The sequence below is a fragment of the Orussus abietinus genome, unplaced genomic scaffold, assembly GCF_000612105.2.
Source record: "Orussus abietinus isolate OABI.00-Male unplaced genomic scaffold, Oabi_2.0 scaffold1, whole genome shotgun sequence".
Classification (NCBI taxonomy): Eukaryota; Metazoa; Arthropoda; class Insecta; order Hymenoptera; family Orussidae; genus Orussus; species Orussus abietinus.
In genome coordinates this window covers 174,650-198,319 of record NW_019396017.1, presented here as the reverse complement: position 1 = coordinate 198,319, position 23,670 = coordinate 174,650, and the positions used below count along the sequence as shown (strand labels likewise).

At 49.1% G+C, this 23,670-nt stretch overlaps 2 protein-coding genes across 4 annotated transcripts in view; both read right to left on the bottom strand.

The window, feature by feature from the left end:
• Window positions 1-19,611, bottom strand: part of LOC105698163 (HIRA-interacting protein 3) — a 35,440-nt gene extending 15,829 nt beyond the window's left edge. Inside the window, exons 1-2 of the mRNA XM_012422179.1 lie at window positions 19,315-19,611; window positions 1,587-1,877 (exon numbers count right to left, since the gene is read on the bottom strand). Of these exons, the coding sequence (XP_012277602.1) occupies window positions 1,587-1,877; window positions 19,315-19,387 (364 nt within the window). The 5' untranslated portion in view covers window positions 19,388-19,611. The remainder of the gene's footprint in view (window positions 1-1,586; window positions 1,878-19,314) is intronic.
• Window positions 19,612-20,420: 809 nt separating this feature from the next.
• Window positions 20,421-23,581, bottom strand: LOC105698002 (BUD13 homolog). 3 transcript variants are annotated; one of them, XM_012421818.2, is made up of 5 exons: window positions 23,325-23,581; window positions 21,508-22,957; window positions 21,206-21,360; window positions 20,912-21,096; window positions 20,421-20,815 (listed from the first exon to the last, which is right to left on the bottom strand). In XM_012421818.2, the coding sequence occupies exons 1-5, from the start codon at window positions 23,429-23,431 to the stop codon at window positions 20,643-20,645; spliced, it is 2,070 nt and encodes a 689-aa protein (XP_012277241.1). In that variant the 5' UTR covers window positions 23,432-23,581; the 3' UTR covers window positions 20,421-20,642. The 3 variants fall into 3 exon arrangements, with proteins under 3 accessions (XP_012277241.1, XP_012277243.1, XP_012277242.1); XM_012421820.2 differs by having other exon boundaries at window positions 23,509-23,568; XM_012421819.1 differs by having other exon boundaries at window positions 21,508-23,257; window positions 23,325-23,446.
• Between the last annotated feature and the right edge of the window lie 89 nt (window positions 23,582-23,670).

The window sequence follows — 23,670 nt, the reverse complement described above, 5'->3', positions numbered from 1 at the left end:
AATTGGTCGTAACGGATTGTATTAATTTTTCTGTAATTTAAGGGGTCGATTTTAATTGTTATGCCTACGGTTATCGTGATCCGAGGTATCCGTTGTACCTCTTTTTTCCCGTTTTCCATCATATCCCGACCGAATTGGGGATATCGGTAGACCTTACAGTTCTCCACAGGTGAGCCGTGAGCTTTTAATGGGTTCTAACAAGCTCCACGTATATGTAGGCGCTGTCGATGCGGTTTCATTTAAAGGGAAGCGGGAGGTCGAGGGGCTGATTCGGATTCAGGACTTAAGGCGATATGAAAGCGACATCTGAGGAATCAATCCATGGAAAATGAAGTTTCACGGGTGTTGGGACCTTCTTTATCACCTCCACATCCACGAGGCGAAATTTCGAACGATTCGATATCCCTAGGTTGGAAAAAAGTTTCATAAACGAGACCCTTCAGGCGCCACTTTCGTCCCACCTTAATAGCCTCGATTCGAACCGTCCGGTCCATAAAGGGTGCGTGTACGGCGAAGTGTTTTTGCTCTCCTTTCCGCCCTTCATTGACCGCATGAAAGGGCTGGCGTGGAACATCGGAGAGCGGCCCTTTTATCACAATTTCGCGGACAGCTCGGATTTATTCTCGACCGGGCTCGCCCTCGGCGGAGGTAAAAACCTCCCCCGGAAATGGACCAACGAGGCGGCGATAATAAATTGCGCTCCTCCGCGAGGGAAATCGCTCGAGAAAGTGCTCCTCGATATGTGGCCGGCCCTGCAACGCTTCGCCGCGAGTTTCCCCGAGGGATTCGGATTTAATGTATCACCCCATGGATATCGCCGGTCAATGCGCCTCCACCTCGCCTAGGAAGAAGCCTTCCATGTAGATAAAGAATGCGGCATAATACCGAAAAAACGAAACCGGCAATTTTCCCACCGTGAACGGAGTTTCGCGTGCCCCTCGCTCCTTCCTTGGGTATTCAAAGAACCTCTGGAAAAAAGATCTGGGAAAATTAGAAGCACTCGATTCGGGCAGCACCGTCACCTTTCACGGGGCGCTTCTCCAGAGGTGGTTTCCCTCTCTAAATGGGATGAGCGATGCCCAAATGAGGAGAACTCACGACTCGTGCTTTCGCTCTAACTGCAAGCGTGTCAAGCCCCCGTGGAAATCGGAGGCCCTCATCGTTGGCGCCGTGAAAGGGCCGTGAAAAGGCTGTAAAAAAGCCGTGAAAAGGCCGTGAAAAGGCTCTATATGGAAAGTGGACACGAGCGATGCGCGGCAATTTGGGAGGTCGAATCGGGACCCGTGGTCGGGAGGGGAGATCTCGCTCCAGGAGACCTAATTCGACGAGAAGGTCGACGAGAGGTGTGTACCCAAGAGAAGGGGTCCGACTCGCCGGCAAAAACGTTAAAACAAGTCGTTCGTGCCGTTAGCTTTGCGCAGAGCTTCGTCCGTAATTTCGACGAGTCGTGTTTGCCTTCCCTTTTCGAGTCCCGGAGGTTTGCCGTTCCGTTTGCGGAGAATTTCCGAAGGCTCAAGGAAATCGGCAACTCCGCGTCCTTTGGGCAATTAGGCTTTAAAATGAGTAGATTCGGTGACGATCCTTACCCTTGTCGTCGGCGCGGAACTCCTCCTGGAGCTGCTCCTTGGTCGGCTCGGTGTCGGATTTGGTCCCGGACTGGTTTATCGAGTTCTCGGTCTCCTTGATGCTCTTTCGAGCGTGGTGGCCGCGAAATGCCGCCTGTATTCTAGTGGCAGCCTCGTCCTTGTCCTTGTCCTTCTGGTCCTTATCCTCGGCCGAAGACTCCTCTCCGTCTCTCCGCTCTGCGTCGTCGGATTTCTTCTGGTCCTCCTTGGTGCCGGCCTTGGTCGCCTCGTCTTCGGAGGACTTCGGGATATCTGTGGACGAGAACGTGAAATGACGCATCTCTATACGGACACTCGTAACCCTGGAAAAAGAATTTAGGGGGTGCAAATGTGCCCCCAGCCAGTCGGGCGCAGGTCACGATATTAATGCTTGAAAGAGGTCGAAACTTCTCCAATTTGCATATCTGATAAAGTCGGTCCAAGGAGAACTTTTCCTCGCTTTTGCCCCGCGTTTCATTGTGCGGATGCTCCGAATACGCTCCAGAGTGGCGCGCCTTTTATGGCAGGTCTTTCGCGGAGAACAGACGGAAAGCCATTTCTGCCGAATCGCCGACTCGATTATTTTACGCGTTAGTCGCGCTCGTGAAATCACACGTTATACGGTAGAAAAGGACGTGCGGCAGAAATATGGGTGTTTAACATTCAATCTCTTTGATAGAAGCAACAAGAAGAGGAAGCTTGCACCTCGGGAACCCAGAAATTGGAACAGACACATGCGGTTTCACCTGATCAAAAGGAGATGGAAATTCAGCCGAAACTGGAGAGCAATCCAGTCGGTAAAGCCGAAGGCTCGAAATAAATATGAGCTCTTTGTACCTAGAAAATGGATAGTAATATGTACACGTTAGTCCTGCACGATCGGCTCACGAAATCCCATGTATATCTTAGATAACAATATGCGTCTTTAAAATTCAATCCATTTGACAGGAGGAACGGAAAGGGGAAGCTCGCATCTGGAGAATCCTGAAATCCGGCTCATCCGCATCCCAAGGGAACAGTGGAAGGGAAAGGAGAATCGGCATATGCGGTTCCAGTTGATCGAAAGAGGATGAAGATGCAAGCGAATCTGGAGAGTGCTCGAGACATCGAAGCTAAAGACTTGAAACAAATACGCAAATGTATATCTTAATTGCACCACGAGCTGCCCGCGAAATGTCCTTTCTCGCGCGTCTTATATACAGTTTTAAATAAAAATACGCGTCTTTAAAATTAAATCTTTTTGACAAAAGCAACTGAAGGAGGAACACACCCCCGAGGAGCCCAGAAATCTGGCTCATCCATATCCCAAGGGATTTTTGGAAGGGCAGGAAGATCCACATATGTGGTTCCAACTAATCAAAGGGGATGAAAATGCAAACGAATCCGAAGAGCGATCGAGTAAGACAAATACTAGCGCTTTGTGTGCGGAAAATGTATCACAATATGTAAGCGTCAATCCTCCCATGAGTTGTTCACAAAACCTTTCTCCCACAGGTTACCCCAATATCCTAAATAGAAATACCCGTCTTTAAATTTCAATCTCTTTGACAAGAGCAACAGGGAGGAGGAATCTCACCCCCCGAGGAGTCCAGAAATCCGATTCATCCACATCCCAAGGGAATCTTGGAAGGGCTGGAGAATCCGCACATGTGGTTCCAGCTAATCGAAATGGGATGAGACTGCAAACGAATCCGAAGAGCGATCGGCACATCGAGGTTAAAGGCTCGAAATAAATACGAGCTCTTTGTGCCCGGGAAATGGATCGTAATATGTACACGTCATTCCCGTGTGCAGAGAGCACCTATTTTCGCTCCGCGTTTTCGCGCCCGGCGTTTCGCTTTTTTCCCTCTGTGCCTCTCGCGCCGAGAGGCCGATATCTCTCGGGGCCCTCTTGACGAGAGACCTATCTGTCGCACATATCCCGGATCCATGAACGAGCCTGCACAATACGCATTGTAAGCCGCTACAGTGGGCCACCTTGTCTCTCCTCTGCCCGAGCCTTGCAGAGGGCCGACACGGAAACGCGCCGCACTCGGAGATTGTCTCTCGTGATTTCGCTCCAATGATTCATCCAGCCTTTGTTGCCCCTTATCGGCGCGCAAGGCTCTTCCGATTCCAGTTGATTCTATAGTTGATTCTAGCTGAACGCGCGTATCGAGCGATATATCGATGCGGCTCTTGACTCGAGGGATGCTGGGCGAGGCCGGGAGCGGAGCAGAGTTCGGATCCCTCCAAAGGACGGGAGGACCGAAGGAGGGAGGGATACGGAGGATGAAAGATAAATGGACGTTTATGTCCGAGACGACCAGGTGGCGACTTCATCTCCAGCCCATCCTGGGGGACCTCCACGACGATGCTCGTTCGAGCGAGATGGAGCTTCAAAGCTCTCTTCGGAAGCGGCGAGAAAAGGCTCGCCGGAAGGGGAGAAGCGCCGGCTCGTGGAAGGATGGAAGGAAGCAGAGCGAGATTTAACGTCGGCGAAGTGAGTCGAGAGATAATCCTCTTAATTATCAGGCATGCGAATTCCCCGCAGCTGACTGCCGTCCAGGATTAAACCCTTCCTCGGTGATTTTCAGGATGACTTCCACCTCGCGCTCCGAATTTCCAAATGTCCAGATGTGGAAGGCGCACTTGAAACGATTTTAAATTCGACCATTGTCCGTTGCCCGTCGCTGGCATTACCGTGGAAGTAATATTCTGCCCTCTAGATGATTCCAGGTGACGAACGATTTCGGAGCAATTCGCGTTCCAGGCCAGTCTTTGCCGAATTGCTATCCCGTCGGCCATGGAGATTTAGATCCCTTGCCATAAACTCGCCTCTCAGATTTAACACCCGTAACATCACACGTTTGACATCGCACAAATTTCCAAATTTCCAAGCCAGTTTCCTCTTGGATGGTGAGCGGAAGTTGAAGGTGTCCAGGGGAGAAGAGGGGTGTTAGAGGAGGAGCAAAAAGAGCAAGAAGCGAGGATCGCCTTGGAGGTCCCGAAAGGGTCCAAGCGAGGGTGGAGGCCAATTTCAGCGGAACTTCTCCGGCCAGTGTTTTGCGACCCGCGACGAGAATCCACCCCGGGAACGAATTTGCGCGAGTCGGGGGCCATTAGACCGACCCTGGAAAAACGACGTCGAGAACTTCTGTACCGATCGTAGGAGGCAACTCGAGGGACGAGGGCGCGCCTCCACCTATTGGACCGAGCACCTCCGGCGTCCTGTTCGATGGACCGCTCGAATCTCCGGCGGATGCGCGGCCGATGGATTTTCGCCACTTCCGACTCGGGAAACTCGACCGTCAAACCGAAATTCGAGCTACCCCCAAAAAGGGAATCCGTCCACTCGAGGCGTTCGAAGCGAAGCCAGGGTGACGAACTTGGCCGACCACCATGAACAATGGGAAATCTCTCGGTAGAAAATCACAACCCCTCCAAGTAGCGCATTTAATTCCTCCTTTGAAATTATACGGTCGAGTCGTCATCAACGAATACATATTTACAGGGATCAGCCGGCGTCAGGATTTGCAGAAGCCCGAGAACGAATTCCGCCGGCACGAGAGCCGGACTGTCGCTTCGAAAGCGCGTTCGATTGATTTATGGTCGACACGGTACGTGTATTCTCTCGGAGATCCGCGGATTTATCATCGAGGCGCTTTCCATCGATTACCCTCGGCGAGGACGTTTCGAGAATCGTCCATTTTGATTTCCAGGATCCCTCGGTCGAGGCGAGAGTGCGAATTTACTAAACGTTCCCAGCCTGTGAATCGTAGAAAATTCTTCGTCCTCGAGGGCACTTTAACGATTACGATCGAATGGGAATATATCGCGGTACGTTCCGTGACGAGGGCGATATCGAGTCGAGGGGGGTTCCGTCAGATTGGCCCTCCTCCGTCGTAAACGTCACTTAGGTGTAGGCAATCCGTCGTTTCGCCGGGCACCGGTGGAGAGAATTAACTATTTTGATTTTATTAGATTAAGGATTATCGAGGCTCGCTCGCACCCGCGACAGTATTCGGAATCCAATTTGACGTAAATGCATTTGACACCGATCCAATTAGGGGGTGCCGCACGCACGAGGGGAGCGTTGGAAAATCGGAAAGAGCCTTTCTTCGTCTTCCCCACCGTGGGGGATATTTCGGCTGGCGGAGACAAAGGAGGCTCCGTGGTGATACCGTTGTGATAACGGAAAATAAAAAAAGGAAGAATATCGCCCCGGGACCCGGGGTGGAATTTCTGGAGGTAAAAACAGGGAGAAAGGGAATCAACAATTTCCTGGTAAAATTTTTCGGTTACCCCCGGCTAATACGGCCGTCCTGGAGCCGGCTTGGGATCGCCTCGGGACGGTTTCATTATTGGAAAGGAAGAAATAAGGTGTCGGAACAAATATCGGGCAAGGAGCGGAGGACGAAAGGGGTAACCTCGCTCGGGGGAGGGGCCGGCGCCATCGGGAAAAATGTTGCACTCGCGTAAGCGATAAAGGCGCGACGTGAGATAGAAAATTTATGAAGCCCCGAAACGCGGTCGGGTCCGGCTGCGTCTTCTCTTTCGGTGGAGGTTCTTTGCCTCGTTACTCGTTCCTTCGCTTCCGGTGTACCATCTCGGCTTCTGTCTCTCTTTTCCCCTCACCTCGCTCGCTCTCGTTCGCACTCGTGCCTCGCGACCGAAACCTCCCATTGTTCCTCGCTGTTTGCCAGGCCGAATGAAAAGGAGTTGTCCTCTCTTTGCACGGCGTTCAACCTTCCGAAAGTTTATTCCCTTCCGCGTTTCCAGGCCTCGGAAATTATATACGAATTGCCGGGCTCGTTAGGCCGCGACTCACAAAGAGGGCCGAGTCGTCGAGGGAGGGCGAAACCTCAAATTGAAGATGCGAATATCCTACGCCAGGAAGGCACTCGTGATTGCAATCACCGGAAAGCTTGATATTGTCCTCTTCGACCGTTTATGTGCGGATATATAGGGATTATACCGTGATAAAACTAACTAATGGTTAGTTATTCAGGGTTAAGGCGTTCATACTCTTCCTCGCAGATCTCGCATAATTCGCGACCATAAAACACAGCAGTCAGAAAAATCCAATCGATTACTAGAAAATTTAATTTGGTGTCCTTTGCAATCCACGGATTCTTATGACCACCTATTAAGGTGATATGAAAGGGTCATTCTATAAATACCAAAACGTGAAAATATTTATGAAACTTCTTCAAACTGGTGCACCGAATTATCTGAAACTTTAACACGTTATAATGGAGGCTCTAAAGAAGAACCCTATGTTCGTGAAATTTCATTTTTCGAAAAAAATGTCTTTTTTTCGTTCTTGTCCGAGGTAAATACGAAGTTCTTTTTTTTTTTTATATAAAAATGACATTTTACGAGCATCGCGTTCTTCCTTAGGGCCTCCGTAATCTCGTGATGAAGTTTCAAATGATTCGGTGCACCCAGTTTGGAGAAAAGTTTTATAAATATTTTGACTTTCTGGTACGCATATATGACCCTTCATATCACTTTAATTCACGGTATGTTTGACAGACCTAATTGCGCATAAGCGTAACGGTATGGACTGGTCAGAAATAGGAGCCTGAATTAACTCGGTAGAGTTTCGCGCCAAATGTATACATATGAGACGCGAAACACTGACCTAGTCATTATGTCATGTTTAGCCTGGCGCGTCAAATAGGATTAAATTTTCTGCGATTTGCCGAGGAGTTACAAAGGACTCGAAGCCTTCGCCTTACCTCTCGTAGAAGTAACCCTCAAAGGCAATAACCGACCAATCGAGTTGCAGAAAATTAAAGGGGTAGATGGCGAGGTTTTCCCGAAGGCTTTCGGAAGGGAGGTGTGACGTTTCGTAACGTATACTTAATTTTGAGAAATTTAACGAATTACCCAGTGGGGTCGAAATCGTGCCGAGGTGGCCGAGCCGGAGTGGATTGGTCCGCCCTGGGCGGAACTGGGCTGGGTCGGGAACATTTTGAGCGCGAGCTAATTAAATTCCTTTGAACTTTCCAATCGAACCACGTGCCGGCCGGTTATATATCCAATTCCATTAATGCTATGTGAAATTTATGACCAATTCCATTAATTTAACTCGCAATTTGCGTCCGGCCAAGCCGCGATACAGGTCGATAGGTAATCGGTTTATTACATCGGAATACTTCAGTCGGCGGGTGGGAATTTTCTCAGAGGCCGAGAAACGAAAATTGAAACGGGGCGGCGCTTCGCATATACGTACCGATTGCGAGGTAAAACGTCAATCGAAATGGTAGATCCCTATCTCCGACCAATTTAGATGATCGATTAGTAGACGGATGACCCAAAGCCGTGGTTAGAATGCCGTTAAAATGGCGCGAGGTAGCGATCGGTACGGAGGCTCATAAAAATCGATCGTCGTCCTTCCCGAGGCTGAGCTTTCCGTTCTTTATTATCTGGATGATCGTAAAGACCTCGCTTTGTCGAGTCTATAAATAAAATATGGAACGCGTATTCAACGAGCTAGGCGCCATTAGAAAGAAAACCCGAGGACGAGACGACTCCTTCTTCCGTCCTAAACGGATACGTACGCAATTGCGTCTCGCCCATCCCCCGGCAAGGGTACGTGTCGGCATGCATTATGTATGTTACTTTATACCCATGTACCCATATACCCGTTCTACGATGCGCACTTGTGCCGCAAGAGTGTCACCCAGGAACGCCCGATCGTAACCGTCCAAGGCTCGCGTGAAAGCGTCCTCGAGTGATTACAGTGAGTGCGGTCTGCGATTTCGTAATTTCCTTGAAAAATGGAACCGGCGATTACGCGACATCGCGGTTATCGAGCGTGTCTGTTGACTTTTCCGCGAATCGCGGGATCGACCGGGGCGACGTCGGGGAAGGAGTTTCTCGCAGGCAAACGACCGCTCCAGTTCGCCCTGAGGCCGAGGAACCGGAAGCAGGGGTTCCCGAGAGGGTGCATACATTTCGCCGGGATTCCGAGGGGATTTCGACGTCTCGTCGAGGGATCGATTATAGCCCGCTCGGACTCACCCTGAGTTCCTGGCCGATCCCGAGACTCCTTGGGCACCTGCTACGAAACACCTGTGCCGGACCGCGGTGCGAAACTGGCACGCAGTGGGGTTCGACACCCCCTTTTATAACCGCCACGCCACTCGGTCCTGCGCGCCTGCCACGCAGGCTCTCTCTCTCTGTCTCTCCCTCCTTGCCGAGTATAGACCCGGACCGGGGACCTGCGTTTCGCCTGCTACACCTGCCCGAGAGAATCGCGAGGACAGAACCGTTCGGCTTCGAAAGGGTGGAAATCGAGACCTCGGTACCCTCGGTATCGAAGGGTGATGTTTCTACTTCTTGGAATGCGAGTACCTACCCTGAATAAAAATTGCTTTTTGCTATTCTTTACAGAATGTAGACTCGAATTTTGAGACCTGCGATTCACCTGCTACACTTGTCTGAAAGAATCGCGAGGGCCGAACCGTTCGACTCCGAAAGGGTGGAAATCGAGACCTCGCTACCCTGGGTATCGAAGGGTGATACCTCTGCTTTTCTGAGTACGATTACCTATTCCGATGAAAGACTGTGTCTCATTGCAAAAAATAGACCCGGACCAGCGATTCGCCTGCTATACCTGCCCGACAAGGTCGCAAGAGAAGAGTTGTCCAGAAGGACAGAAGTAGAGACCTCCCCACTAAAGTCAAAGGATATGCAACGTTTCCATTTTTCCGAACGGCATTCCCGATCGTAAATGAAAGAGCAATAGAGATCCCTCATAGCGCGACAAGTTGCCCCAGAATTGCGGAAAAGTTATTCGACATATTCCTTCCAGTCTCCAATTTCTTCCCGAGCCTCGGACGAAGTTTCCGCATCGGCCGCCATCTTACAACGACCCTCCAGGCTGTCGAGCGGACGTATCGCGGGATCTCTTTAAAACTTCATCTCGACGGAAACTACCTATACGGCAACAATGATATGCCACCTCTTGCCGAAGCCCTCGAGATCTCGTACACGGTGATAGGGAACGTGCCGATAAGGAGCGAATCGCATTGTTCCCCGCTCGAGTCCTATAGGGAAACGCTGTGTGTAGCGCATCGATCCTCTCGTCGGGTAGAATTCTATTCTTTTGTTACGTATCAACCGACCACCTTTGTAATTAATACCGTTACGCGTACCGTCTGCCGTTTGGCGCAGATAAACGTTGACAAACTCGAGTTTTTCGCGCCATTGTACCCGCCACGAAGGAGACTCCTCGGAAAAGTATCGCACGCGTTGACACTGAAAAATTCGAGTTCCGGCAGTTTCTCTGTCGGATGGAACGGTTCCGGTTCCCGCTCGCAGTTCCCAGTTTCGGTCGTGCGTTCAATCGATCAAACCTCGCTTTATGGAGTTTGGTTATTTTTATTCTCGGGCTACCGAAGCCATGCGTGCTTCGCGCACGTATCCTTCCCAGTTTCCCCCCGTAGATCGCGGGGGATGAAAAAAGGGAAGAATAAGAAAAGAGTAAAAAAGGGAGGAAAAGGTGCAAGGAAAGAGACACCCCGACGCTTTGTCGGATCGCTATTCTAAGTCGCCATCTTGCCGGGGAAGTGTCCCGAAAGTTTGGCATGCATTGCGGCTCCCCGCCGTATTGCGTCGACGACTCGGAAAGGAATTCGCGGGATGCGACCGCGAAGTGCAAGCGGAGAGGATCGAACTTGCAATATTAAAAACTCGAGCAAGGCGAAACGAGATCAGACGTATCGGGAGCGGTTCTCTCTCTCTCCTCCACTCGTCGTTATTATAAATCGATCGGCGCTCGTCGACGTAGGCTTTAGCGAAACGTCGGGCGACCGTTAAATCCTGAACGCGCGTCGAAGAATTAACGAATGCCCCGAGCACTCTCGTTTTCCGGTCGTTATTCCTTTTCCCTTTTTTTTTTTCTACTAAACTCGCTGTTGAAAATTAACAAAAATTAACAAAAACGCATTCCGACCCGCTGGATGAGAGTTTATGGCCGAGCGCGGACAAATGTGTGGTCGGTGGTCGCTGAACGAGTCGATACATCGTTCGGAAAATTTGCCCGTCGATTAGTCAAGCGCCGTCATTAATTTCGTTTAACCGGACACGAGTAGATAACGATCGCGGCTTCGATCGATGCGACTATTCCGGGAACAATTATTCGATCGGACGACGAGAGTCCGGAGTCCCGATTAGCCGAACTCGGCGCTGTCGTAGGTCAGTCCTACAATGGACTAATCTCGGGTATCACTTGTCGAACGGCCAATCGGGACGTGGGGAGTGGATCGTTCGTCCTGTCGATTGATTGGGTCATTCGACTTGTGAGGAACGATATGCCAAGTCTTGGCCAAAGCCCCGGACCCGAGACCTCCTAAGGTGGAGGTCTCAAACCCTCGCAAGGATCCAGGGGTCCGATTCTCGAGTTCTTCCGGATTTTTTTCGCATACGAACAGATTCGCATAAAAAATTTGGCATTGTTGCGAAGTCGCGTAATTAGTCAACATTTCAAAGTCTTATACGAAACTGTCAATTTCGCATGCAAAAATTGATCGTACGAACTTGAAAATCGGGTCCTAGGGGCCCAATTATCCGGTTCTTCCGGATTTTTTTTTGCATACAAACGCATTCGCATTAAAAAAATTGGCACTGTTGCGAAGTCGCGTAATTGGTCAACATTTCAAAGTCTTATACAAAACTATTAATTTCGCCTGCGAAAGTTGATCGTGTAAACTCGAGAATCGGGTCCCGGACAGGGTGACTTCGAAAATCCCATCTTCCGTCGAGAAATTAATTTTGCGAATTTAATTCCGCGAATTTAATTACACCTATCGAGGAGAGATTACCGACGAGAAATTATTCATAAGAAATGATTAACGACGCATCGTTTACCAGAGATTAATAACGAGAAATCACGAATGACGTCTCGAGAACACTTATAACGGAGTGCAAGGGTACATTAACGGTGCAAGCTCTCGTATATGCGAGTGCAACGAGTGGTAACGCCAACCATCCCTTTGACTGGAGAGCCCGGTCTCTCCGGGTATTTGTGGTAGCATCGAGAAGGGGTGCACGATCGAAAAGCTCGGAGGGTTGGTAATTACGAGTGGCACAAAGTGGATGTCCACCCTACCAGTCAGCCATCCGGCTGTTCGCGGCGCGGATAAGCTCGCCGAGTCGATAAGGCAGAGCAGGAGGTTTCGTCGTTATCCGACGTCGACGGAATTTTTCTGTTTTACCACCAGGAGGGTTCTCTCGTCGGTGGTAACAAAGCGAAAGCTCTCCGACCATCCCTCGAGGTAACTTCAAGTCCAAGAGTCGCAAAGAAAGGGCTCGCGCACTCTCAAAGGTCTCTGATAAACGAGCGGCCCAACGATCGCTCGATTTTAATCGAAACTTATCGTTTCCAGGTTTCAAGTGACGCAACACGACCAGCGATACCGCAATTGCGGGGCGATTATAGGGTTGATTCACAAATTGTACCGGTCGCCGTGACATTACGAGTCCCTCAGCGCCGGGTAAGTTGAGGGGGCATTTGCCGGGGAACGTGGCACTAAATCGCGAAGTCATTTACCGTGGGATCGAATATTTATAGCCGAGGGTTAGCCACGATAATTGAGCCTTGAGCTTCGACTGCGGTCACGCGAGTACACATCGAGTTGACGCGCCCAGCTAATACTCGAATGCATAAACCCGGCCCCGCCTACTCCACTCGAACGATTTCTCTCTTCCCCTTGCAGTAAAAAGGTCCCACGAGAAGGTCTCGCCAAAGAGACTCCACGACTCGTGTAAGGATTTCCCCGCCAGTCCCTTGCGACTCCACCCTGGAAGAAATTTCCGAAAATCGGGGACGTAGAGATCGCATCCCAGAATTCGGCGCTTATTCCTGCCCCTCAATTTTCGAGCCTCGCTTTGGAATAAATGTGGCCAACACTCTGGTTTATTTTCCCGACACTTGACGCGACCTCTTTTTTTTTTTTAGATTTCCCGATTTCCCTCTTTCCCTTACAGTAAAAAAGGTCCTACGAGAAGGTCTCGCCAAAGAGAAACTGCGACTCGTGTAACGACATCCCATCAGCCCCTTGTGACTCCACCCTGGAAGACATTTCCAAAAATCGGGGACGTAGAGGTCGCATCCCAAAATTCGGCGCTTATTCCTGCCCCTCGATTACCAAGCCTCGCCTCGGAATAATTGCGGCCGATATTCCGGTTTATTTCCCCGACACTTGACGCGGCCTGGCCTTTTCTTTCATTTTTCAATTCCTTTTCGTCGTTCCTTCAGGTCGCTGGTTCAGCCCCAATAGCAAACGTTAATCCACGTGCACGCGCGACATATTTCCCGGGGAACGTACGTAGAGGTTTCAGTTCCGGGTTTCCAGTCCTCTCGGAATATCCCCCTTTCGCATCGTAAATGGGGAGTTCGTTAAAAAAAAAATAAAAAAATAAAAAAAGTAAAACAAAATGAAAAATAGAGAACCAAGAGATGGAAAACAAAAGTCACCCCGCGAGCTTGCACGGTTATTTCTGGTCTCGTGACGTATAGATTCGAATTTCCCGTCCCGGTCGTATCGTTCGGTCGTGCCCACTCGAAGGAACAATTTCCTTTAGCCAGGGTTAATAATTCCGCGAGGTGGAGGAGAGCCCGGAGGAAAGTCTCGAAATCGCTCGCGTCTACCGGCGGCAATTCCCAGTTTCCCTTTTCCCTTTTGCCCCGGTTGCCAGGCCGTTTTCCCGGCGGCCTTTCCCCCGAGCGCCCTCGGGACGAGCCCCTGGCAACGCTTTAATCCGAGCGCGGCCGTCGCTCTGGAACGAGTCCTTCGGGGTCCGGGTCAAAGGACAAGGGCCAAAAACGCGAGGGAAAAGGACAGATCGATGGGGGATCGTCTGGCGAAGCCAGCGACTCCCTCGACCGATCACCTCCTAAAACTGAATTTCTGAATTCGACCCTAAAAAACCATGAATTGACGGATCCTTAAGAGAAGCAAAAGCCCCTGGTAACGTTTTAATCCGAGCACAATCGTCGCTATTGGGACGAGTCCTTTGGGGTCTGGGTCAAAAGACAAAGGCCGAAAACGCGGCGATGATAAGGGTAAGTCGTCTCGCGAATTTATCGACTGCTCGTCGACCAATCACCCCCAAAGGTTGCATTTTCAAATTCAACCCCAATAAAACACGAATTGCCGGATCGTTCAGGAAAGCACGAGGCCCTGGCAACGCTTTAATCTGAGCACAATCGTCGCTCTTGGGGCAAGTCCTTTGGGGTCTGTGTTAAAGGACAAAGGCCAAAAACGCGGCGTTGATAAGGGTAAACCGTCTCGCGAATTTATCAGCTGCTCGTCGACCAATCACCCCCAAAGATTGCATTTCCAAATTCAACCCCAATAAAACACGAATTGCCGGATGGTTCAGGGAAGCACGAGGCCTTGACAACGCTTTAATCCGAGCACAATCGTCGCTTTTGGGACGAGTCCTTTGAGGTCTGGGTCAAAGGACAGGGGCCAAAAACGCAGGGATGATAAGGGTAGACCGTCTCGCGAATTTATCAACTGCTCGTCGACCAATCACCCCCAAAGGTTGCATTTTCAAATTCAACCCCAATAAAACACGAATTGCCGGATGGTTCAGGGAAGCACGAGGCCCTGACAACGCTTTAATCCGAGCACAATCGTCGCTCTTGGGACGAGTCCTTTGAGGTCTGGGGCAAAGGACAAAGGCCAAAAACGCGGGGATGATAAGGGTAGACCGCCTCGCGAATGTATCGACTATTCATCCACCGATCACCCCAAAGGCTAAATTTCCGAATTTAACCCTAAAAAGCCACGAATTGCCGGCTTCTTAAGAGTATCCCACACGTAACGATAGATCGCAAAGGTAGATCGTATCGATCTGTAATCCGCGCAGTTAAATCGAGTTCCATACCACTTAATTCTACTACAGATTGGTCTGCACGAATTAATCGCCCCGATTTATCATTCTACATTACAGCCACCTTAAGGCTAAATTTTCGACCTCCCCTCATTTTCCCAATTAATTCCCACAAATCGCAAACTATCAGACCCTTAAGTTGGTCACACATCTGGCAATAAATTGTAGCAATTTGTAAACCGTGCGGTTAAATCAACCGCCCGCGCGTCGGATAAATCTGATAAGTTTGCGCTACGATTTATTGTCACGTACCCAGCTTAACACCGTGCTTTGTGATTTGAAATACAATCATCCGAGTGAAGTCCGAAGTGCACTCGAACGTCACTCCGAGGGTGTGACGTCGGTCTGTTCGAAAAAAGTGGAAACTTTGAGTACGTCAGGTCGGCGTGTACGCGGCGGCGAAGGAAACGGTACCGCGGAGGGTGGAGTTGCCGTCGAGCCTCCGTCTCCGTCAAAAGCCGTCAAAAGCAGTCAAAAGCGATCGCCTGCAGGAGCGTCGGAGGCGGCGTCGCCGGGGAGAGAGAAGAACGAGAAGAAGAAGGAACTGGGACACGACCGTCAAAAGTCTATTACGATATTAAAAGCCGGTCGATCGAGAATCGCGTGACGGGGTCCGCTCGGCCGGCGAGACGTCGAGGCGTACATTACGTTATTCGCGTACATTCGCAAATTAGGGTGCGCGTACGCCGATTACTACCCCGGGACATTTTGCGGAAGATTGCCGGACAACTGCGAGGAACCTTCCCTGCATCAATAAATATTAAAAAAAGAAAAAAAAAGCCAAGAAATTTAAGATAACCCGGGTCCGTAGGTACCGGTGCACTCCTGGAAACCCGCGTACCTCGCGTTATCGCTTCATCGGGTAATTTGGATCGATATCAGTAAATTCAACGCCAAGGCTCCGAGCGGTGTCCAGGAAATTGCGCCGACTTCTTTCCGGGGTTTCGTGCATCATCCATTGCGAGGGACCGTTCGAACCAAGCCGCCGACTCGCGAGGTCGAAGTTCTATTCTAATCTCCTTCTCCGATTAGAGGCTCGGCCGAGTCTTATCGGCGAGACCTCGCGAGTAGCCGCGAAATGGCTCCTGCGAATCCCCGGAAGGCCAGGCGCGTTTACTCGCGCATTACGGTCCGGCGCCATCGTGGAGATCGATAATATATCCTGTAACGAGCGGGCGGAGCGTTCGATCGGCGGTCAGCGACCCCCAGGATAACCCTGATAACGTATGCCGATTGCGGCTCGTTTCATCGAGCGGAAACTCCCTTTGCCCGGTTGGCCGAAAATATTCGTTCCCTCGCCTAAGTTCGACAAAAAGTTCGTATATAAAGGTTCAATAATGTAGATCTGCATCGAAACGAGCCGCGTATCGATCAATCGCGTACCTTCCGCTGTCGTTGATTACCTACTTCTTGCCACCTTGGTAGTTCTATATAAACATGCAATTATCGCCAAAGAAGATTCATTGGAAAAATGAATCGGTGCGGAGCCATCATGTATGTTGAAAGTGAAACTTCTAAGTCCAAGAAGGTTATCAGATATTATTAATTATTCTTAATTACGCCATTACGAGATACCCTTACTCGGTCGAAATTGCTTGTTTTTGGCATAATTAATCTTATTATTTTTATTTCGATTTAAATGTGAATCATTAATCGAGAATAACGCGTCGTAACGCCAACGGAAACGTTAACGAAGATTGTGGTAATACGAAAACAATATTAGACGATGAATGTGAATATTAATTGATTGTAGAAAGGAACCTTTTCTCTTTCCGAGATGAGTTTCCTTTCGTGACATGTGAACTTACGCGTACTGCCGTGCCATATGAAGTTTCACTTTGAAATTTATTCGTCAACTTCCGGAATAAGTCAATATTCCCGGAGTAGCGTTGCCCTTTGACACAGGATTCGCGATCGAGGGATGCGTCCGAAATTCCGGGGGAATCCTTCGACCTGGGTTCAGGTCGACCTCGTCCGACCCGATGTCGCGAAGGAGGTCGATCTTGCACGCAATACCTTCGGACGAGGATACGAGTACACCGACGGACACAAATACCTCCACTCGTTACACAATACGCTTACAGTATCATCCACAGAAAAGGTATCCATATCCACCACTGTACCCTGTTAAAAATATCCCCTCAAAATGCAGTACACACGTAATAAAAATGTCTTCGAGACCCAACAAATCTACAATTGCATACAATTGTAGATTTTTGTACCAATTTCACTTAAAAATATCCCCTCAAAATACAGAACACGTAATAAAAATGTCTTCAAGACACAACAAATCTCACTAAAGACACCAATTTCAAAGAGCACATATACTGAATTTCATTAAAAATCCTCCAATGCCAGAATTGAGAATGTCAAGAGAAAAAAAGAAAAATGAATACTCTAGCACGAACCCTCGCGCAGAAATTGTTTCTCGAAATGGGGAGTACATTTGTGTTAGACAGTGTTCGAAACACCGGAAGCCATTTAACCCGGTGTTCGTGAGCCGCTCCTCCACGTGCGGTCCTTCCGATCGAAACGCGAGTTTATATCGGTGGAACATCGGACGATAATTGTTCCAGGAGAGCGATACGGTCGTCTCGACCCGGCAAAAGGGCAAGTCCGCCGACGTCGTCGAGGAGGCACCGCAGAAATGCCATTTCCTCGATTCTTGCAGGAAACGAAGTCGTGCGCTACGGCAATCTCGCTCGCCCTGGGGCGTCGAGAAACGTAGGTCGGCCATTCCCTGGGGTCCCCGAGTCCTGGAAACTCGGGCCATCAGGACATGTCGGTTAACCAGAACCGCGTTAACGGGTTAACTTCTCGAAAGGGAAAGAGGGGAAGGTACAACTGAATCTCCGATAACGATCTCACGATGAGGATCTGGCACCGCGCTTATCACTCAAAGAGGAACGAGAGGCCCTCTAGCTCGCCTTTGCGCAGGTTCTAATTATTTCCTAAGCTCCCCTGGACATATTTACGCCGGGTCCGAAGCACGTCGGGGTACATCGAGGGTAACCCGAGAAGCAAACGTCTCCTTTTCGGTGGACACTCGCGATAAGCGCCACTTTATCGGGCCACCGGCGACGAAACTCGAGGCGAGGTACCTGGCGGCCATTTAATCGCTTCGGGACCCATGTCCGACGTTATCGAGGATGAATAATTCTCGACCCAACGATTCTATATACACCGGGACATTACTATTCCGCGGGGTGAGAACGAGTCCGCGAAGTGGCGACTCGTTTCCGTCCTGGCGAATCGACGGAACAATTTATCACCGGGATCGCATCGATCGCCGCCCCGATCAGAGGAAATGCCGCGAAACCGGCGTGATATCTTGGGAATGATATTTTTCGCGTGCCATGGGGTATTGTCGCGGTACATTTGGGGACAAAAAGGAGGCATCTCGTTGCTCGCTCTTAGTTTCTTAGGCATTACCTCGACGCCGGCCAGGCGTGCGAGTTATCTGCACGTAGGATCTAAAGGTACGCGCAAAACGGGCCGGCGGAGGAACGGTTATCGTTAGAGACGAGTCAATCTAGAAATTATTTATCGCTACGGGGAGGGCGCCGCAAATAGCGGCCTGATAGCTGGCTAGCCTGGGAAATGATCGGAGAAATAATAACAAAGCGCGGTCGGCCGAGTGTCTCGAGACGGGGATCGATGTGGCCTTTTCTGCCCCCGTGGAAATTGTCGCGAAACCCGGTAGAGTCCTGCGCCAAGTGCACATGTCCACGTGCGCTTTGCCATTCCGTGTTGGACTTGCCCTCCGCCATTCCGCGCACTTTGCCGCTGCGAGTTGAACACATCCTGGACGTACAAAGGGATGTGGAGGGATAAAGTTCGAAAGTTCGTTCTTGCATAACGTCTGCGGGACTCACCCTGACGAGGGGAGCGTCAGGATTCCCGACGCAAGGATTGAAATTCACCGGCAACCGGCCCTCGACTCTTGTCTACGCCTTCAAAGGCTATCGCGAATGCGTTTACAAGTTCCAACGTGAAAATAATTGCAGACCAGCGACCGGCGAAATGCGTGCAGACATGAAAATTCGGGACGAGAGATCGCCGGGCGCCCGCGACTCGCTATAAATGGCGTCGCGGCTCGAAAATAAAAGAATAAAAAATCGCAACGAGCCCTCGGCGCGCGCTAATATCTTGAAAAGTTGCAGGAATCGCGTTCATAGAACTGAAGCGACAACGGTCAAAAGTCAATCCCTTGCCAAGGGCTACAAGACGCGAAAATTGGGGGCGAAAATATGCCGGGCGCTCGTGACTCGCTACAAATGGCGTCGAGGCTCGAAAATCGCCAGCAACGAACCCTCGGCGCGCGCCAGTATCTTGAAAAGTTGCAGGAATCGCGTTCATAGAATTGAAGCGACAACGGTCAAAAGCCAATCCCTGGCCAAGTGCTCCAAGACGCGAAAATTGGGGGCGAAAATACGCCGGGCGCCCGCGACTCGCCAGAAATGGCGTCGCGGCGGCAAGGTCGCCGGCAACAGGCCCTCGGCATGCGTTTACACCCTGAGAAGCTCCTACAACCTCGTTCCCGAGGGCGAAGCGACAATAGCCGAAAGCCAGTCCGCGGCCAAGTGCCCCTAGACGCGGAAATTCGGGGCGAGAACTCGCCGGGCGCACGCGACTTGCCAGAAATGGCGTCGCGGTTCGAAGGTCGCCGGCAACGGGTCCTTGGCACGCCAGGACCTAATCAATTGCCGCGACCGCTAATCGGCAGAGAGAAGAGGTGTCCTGACGCGCCCAGAACTCGGCGAAGGAGCCGGCTCAAGAAGCAAAGCTATCGAAAGAAGCGAGTCCTTGCCCTCACCGCCATTCTTGGCGTCCTCCTTGGCCTCCTCGGCGGCCGGCTGGACGCTCTCCTTGCTGGTGTTGCATCCCATCGTGGACGGTCGGCAGCCTGAGAGTTCAGTCTAGGGTTCCTCCTCGAGTCCTCTCGCCGGCATGGGCGAGAGCGGGCCGGAAGGTGCCGGAGCTATTCCCCCGTGGATGCGGGCGAGCGTCGGTCGGGCCTTTCCGGGCCTGGTCGGGCCTGTTCGGGTCTGGTCGCGCTAGGGCGAGACTACTCGGATCCTTGGGGACGGTCGAGGGGGCCTCGGGAGGACATCTCCGGGCGGGGACTACCGGCGTCTAACGCGCTACTCTACCGCGGCGGAGGGTCCCGTCGACGCTGCGGGGCGTACTGACTCAGCCGACGACCCTGCCCTTGCGTCGCGACGGCCTGCGTCGACGCTTCCGTGCACCCACACCTACCCGGCTACGCGCTCGTATGCGCGTAACTATGCGCGCACGTATGCGCGTGCACGAGGTGTACCGCTCGTTTTACGGCGACGCGGTTTGTCCCTTTGTTTTTCCCACGAGCCCCGAATCGACGGCGCGCCCACTAACGAATCCCCTCTAGTCGCGTCGACGGGATAATTGGGCGTAGAAACGATTCCTCGCGGTGTCGCGTAGAGCGATCGACGGCCCACTGATAAGCGAAACCCAATCGCGGGGTAATGCCGAATGTCGAGATCGAGGGGCGTGTCTTGAGTGGGTAACAACGATGCCGCGATTTTCCGGCGAATCAGCCGCTCGATCGACTCTACTCCGGTACCGCTGCTTTCGATGGCTCAAATCGTTAAGACGATGCTCGCGTACTCGATGTACGAACACTTTTTACTCTCACTGTACGTCTCCGCGTTGTCCATCGCGACCACTTGGCCACATGGATGAAATCGAGCGAGTAAACCGATCGAAACTCACCAACGAGACGCTCGCGTTGCACGCCCCGGAGGCGCTACTTAGCTTTTGGAATTGGCCGCTGCGCGTGACTTTCGAGCTTAATTTTAGTTCTAAATCGTTGTTACAACTTCAATAGTAACGGGAAAAATTAACATTATAGCCGAGGACAAATTAAACCGGCCAGCGAAATCATTATTTAGTTAGTAGCAATGTATTTTCGGGCGAATTACGACTGTAAGTCCTGATAGTTGCAATTAAAACGGTGTAACGAGAATAAATGTTCGTATACAAACAGGTTTGGGGAAATATGCTGTAAAGGTGCTTTTTCTTAAGAAACTAAAGTATTCGAGTTTTCTGTCACAGAGAAAAATTCTCGTCCCCGCCCCGAGCGGCACGAGAAGAGATACGTGATCGTTACATGTCCGCGGTACTCCACTTGTAGGCTTCCTCTTGAATAGCCTTCTTCGCGTTTTGGGCTTCGAACCACTGTTTCTCGTATCCGTTACTTCTGTCAACTCCGTCCCAACGATGACCGGGTTTTATCCCGAAACGATTAGGCATAAAGGACCCTTCGTACTTCGGTAGATCTGGAAAATGTTAATGGAATGTATAAGAATTAAATTCGGCATTGATTCAGGCAACCTATCAAGGCATCACATAAATCATGGGAATTTGTTCTTTACCTGGTTTACGTTTTCCTTCTTTTATTTGTTTTTGCTTTATGTATTCCAGCATTGGATCCCCTTCTCTTTCCTGTTCTCGCAATTCTTTGTCCAAATCGGCATCGTCAGCATATCGTGCCAGTGGTTTACTCATTTCGTACAGATCTCGCTTAAGTTTCTCTTCTTGGTCTCCAATTTGCTTTAAGCTATGGGAAAAAAATGTTGGTATTTAAACAATTTTTTTTACACTTCAAGGAACGATACATGGAAATCACACTTAATAAATACTATAATGATAGTAATACGTCAACATACCCTCTTCCCCATCGCGCATATTTTTCTTCCTCTTCTCGATCCTTTTCTTCCTTTTCCCGTTTTTCAGCAGCTTCCGCAGCTAGGTCTCGTCTCTTCCCAGTTTTGCGATCTCTTAAGATAGCCGCTTGACCTTTGCCCGTGACTTCAGTGCTCAACTAAAAATATTCATCTTATTGTAATATAAAGAATATAAATTAATTGATTTGGATCCACATTTCTCTTTGAAGTACTTTTGAACAATAATTTCATTAACCTATTAAAGTCGTAAAATATTAACACAAACAATATATAAATATCTGTACCTTGTTAAACAATTCTTTTTCTCGTTTTTTATAAGCCTCAGTCTCTTCCCTCAAAGCTTTTGCGTCTGACAAACCTGCAGTTTTGCCATCCAGTGTCTTCTTCATACGATTATCTCCTGATTGTGAATCGTTTGGACTCCTTGCGCGGCGATTGACCTTTTGTTTATTGGACTGTTTGCTTGTAGAATACATTGACGAATCCTCTGATGCAGAATCTGTGCTTCTGTCAGACTGTGATGAAAAATTTCTTTTTTCTTTTCTTGAATTGCGGTGTAATGACTTTGAAGGACCTGGAGCATTCAGATCGTCACTAATGTAGCCAGATCCTTTTCTTTTATATCTGAATGTTCTTTCAGGACTTAAATCGTCATCCGAATACTTTTTCTTTCTACTTGACAACTCAAAATCCCCATCATGGTCCTTTTGTATTCTTGAAGTATCCTGACTTTGATCAAAATTATGCTTATTTTTGGATTTTCTTGGAGGATCAAGATCATTGTCAGAATTTGTTTTACTCCTTGAAGACAATGTTTTGGAATTCTTCAAATGTTTGTCATACTTATCATCACATCTACTTTTGGATTTCATTTTTTCAGAATCTGTATTACCATCTGCATATTGTTTATGTTTTTGAGATATATTTTTATCATTGCTCCAACGACTTCTTGACTCCTTGGATCTATGGTGCTTGCTTGATGATTTTCTTGGTGGGCTAAGATCATCATCTGAACATTTACTGTGCTTTCTTGGTGGACTTAGATCATCGTCTGAACACTTTCTAGATCGACGTGGTGGGCTGAGATCATCTGAACGTCTTTTATGCTTCCTTGGTGGACTAAGGTCATCATCTGAACACATTTTATGCCTCCTTGGTGGTCTAACATCACTTGAACGTCTCTTATGTTTTCTTGGTGGACTAAAATCATCGTCTGAACACATCTTATGCCTCCTTGGTGGACTGAGATCATCATCTGAGCATTTTTTACTCCTTGAACAGTTTTCGTCATCTGAAGACTTTTTAGATTTCCTAGGTGGACTTAAATCCTTGGATTCATGTTCATCACCCATTTTTGAATTTGGTCGATGTTTTTTTTTTTTCAAAGAATTCAAATCAACATCTGAATTTTTAGAACCAATTCTAGTTGACTTTGAACCATGATCATGTGATTGTCCATTTCTTTTGGATGTGAATTCATGATCGCTTTCAAAAGCATCTTTAGAATCACGACCATCTGTGTTTTCTCTTGCTTTGCTTGTAATAGTAATATCTCCTTGTCCATCGTCTGCTATAATTTTCCATCTCTTCGAGTCTGAGAAGTCAACTGGTCCGCGTTCGTCCACTATTCCTACAATTTGTGGTGCATCTTCCGTGCTATTGAAGATTTCGAATTCCCCTTCCTCAATCGGTCTCATATTCTTCAAGTCTATGTCATCATCAATGACTTTTACTCTGGAACATATATCTGCAGTATGTACTTCTCCCTTATCTTTCTAAGAGAAAAGTTATCTCGTACAGAAGTAGTTATGTTGCGTACTACAACATGACCAAACGGGAATGACTGTACTTTGTCATTTATGCATGTCAATATTTCATAGGAAGAAGTAATTATTTCTTGTCCCAACGAAGGACATCCACATTTTTCGTATGTACGTACAACGATACGACATACTTGCAAAGGATTCTTAAGACTAAAAAATTTCCAGTACATTCTTATAGGTCCAAGCTGACATACGAAATAATCAACATAACCTAAAACACAAGGATCTGCTATAACCAATGAATCGACATTGTTATGGAAATCTGAAATAATGCTTACGTTTTTACTCCTACTTTTAACTTCTTCTTTTTCTTCTTCTTTGTGTTATCCCCACTGGATAAATATTTCTTTAAATAATCTTTCTGGTTGTTTTTTACACCTTCCATCGTAACGCCCCGTGATGCTCCGTGTGGTCCGCGTTTGTCCGCGTTGGCCCCGTGAAAATAATTATCCTTGCACTAACCTTTGCTTGCCTTTGCTGGAATTTATGATATTCCGCAAATGTTCTGCAACGTGTTTTGCGTGCTATGTAAACCCAAAAAGAACAAGTATGTATGTTCAACCGTAAATCATCTAATAATCAAGAGTGGGAAATGTAGCGACGGATTTTATTTTTTTATGGAAA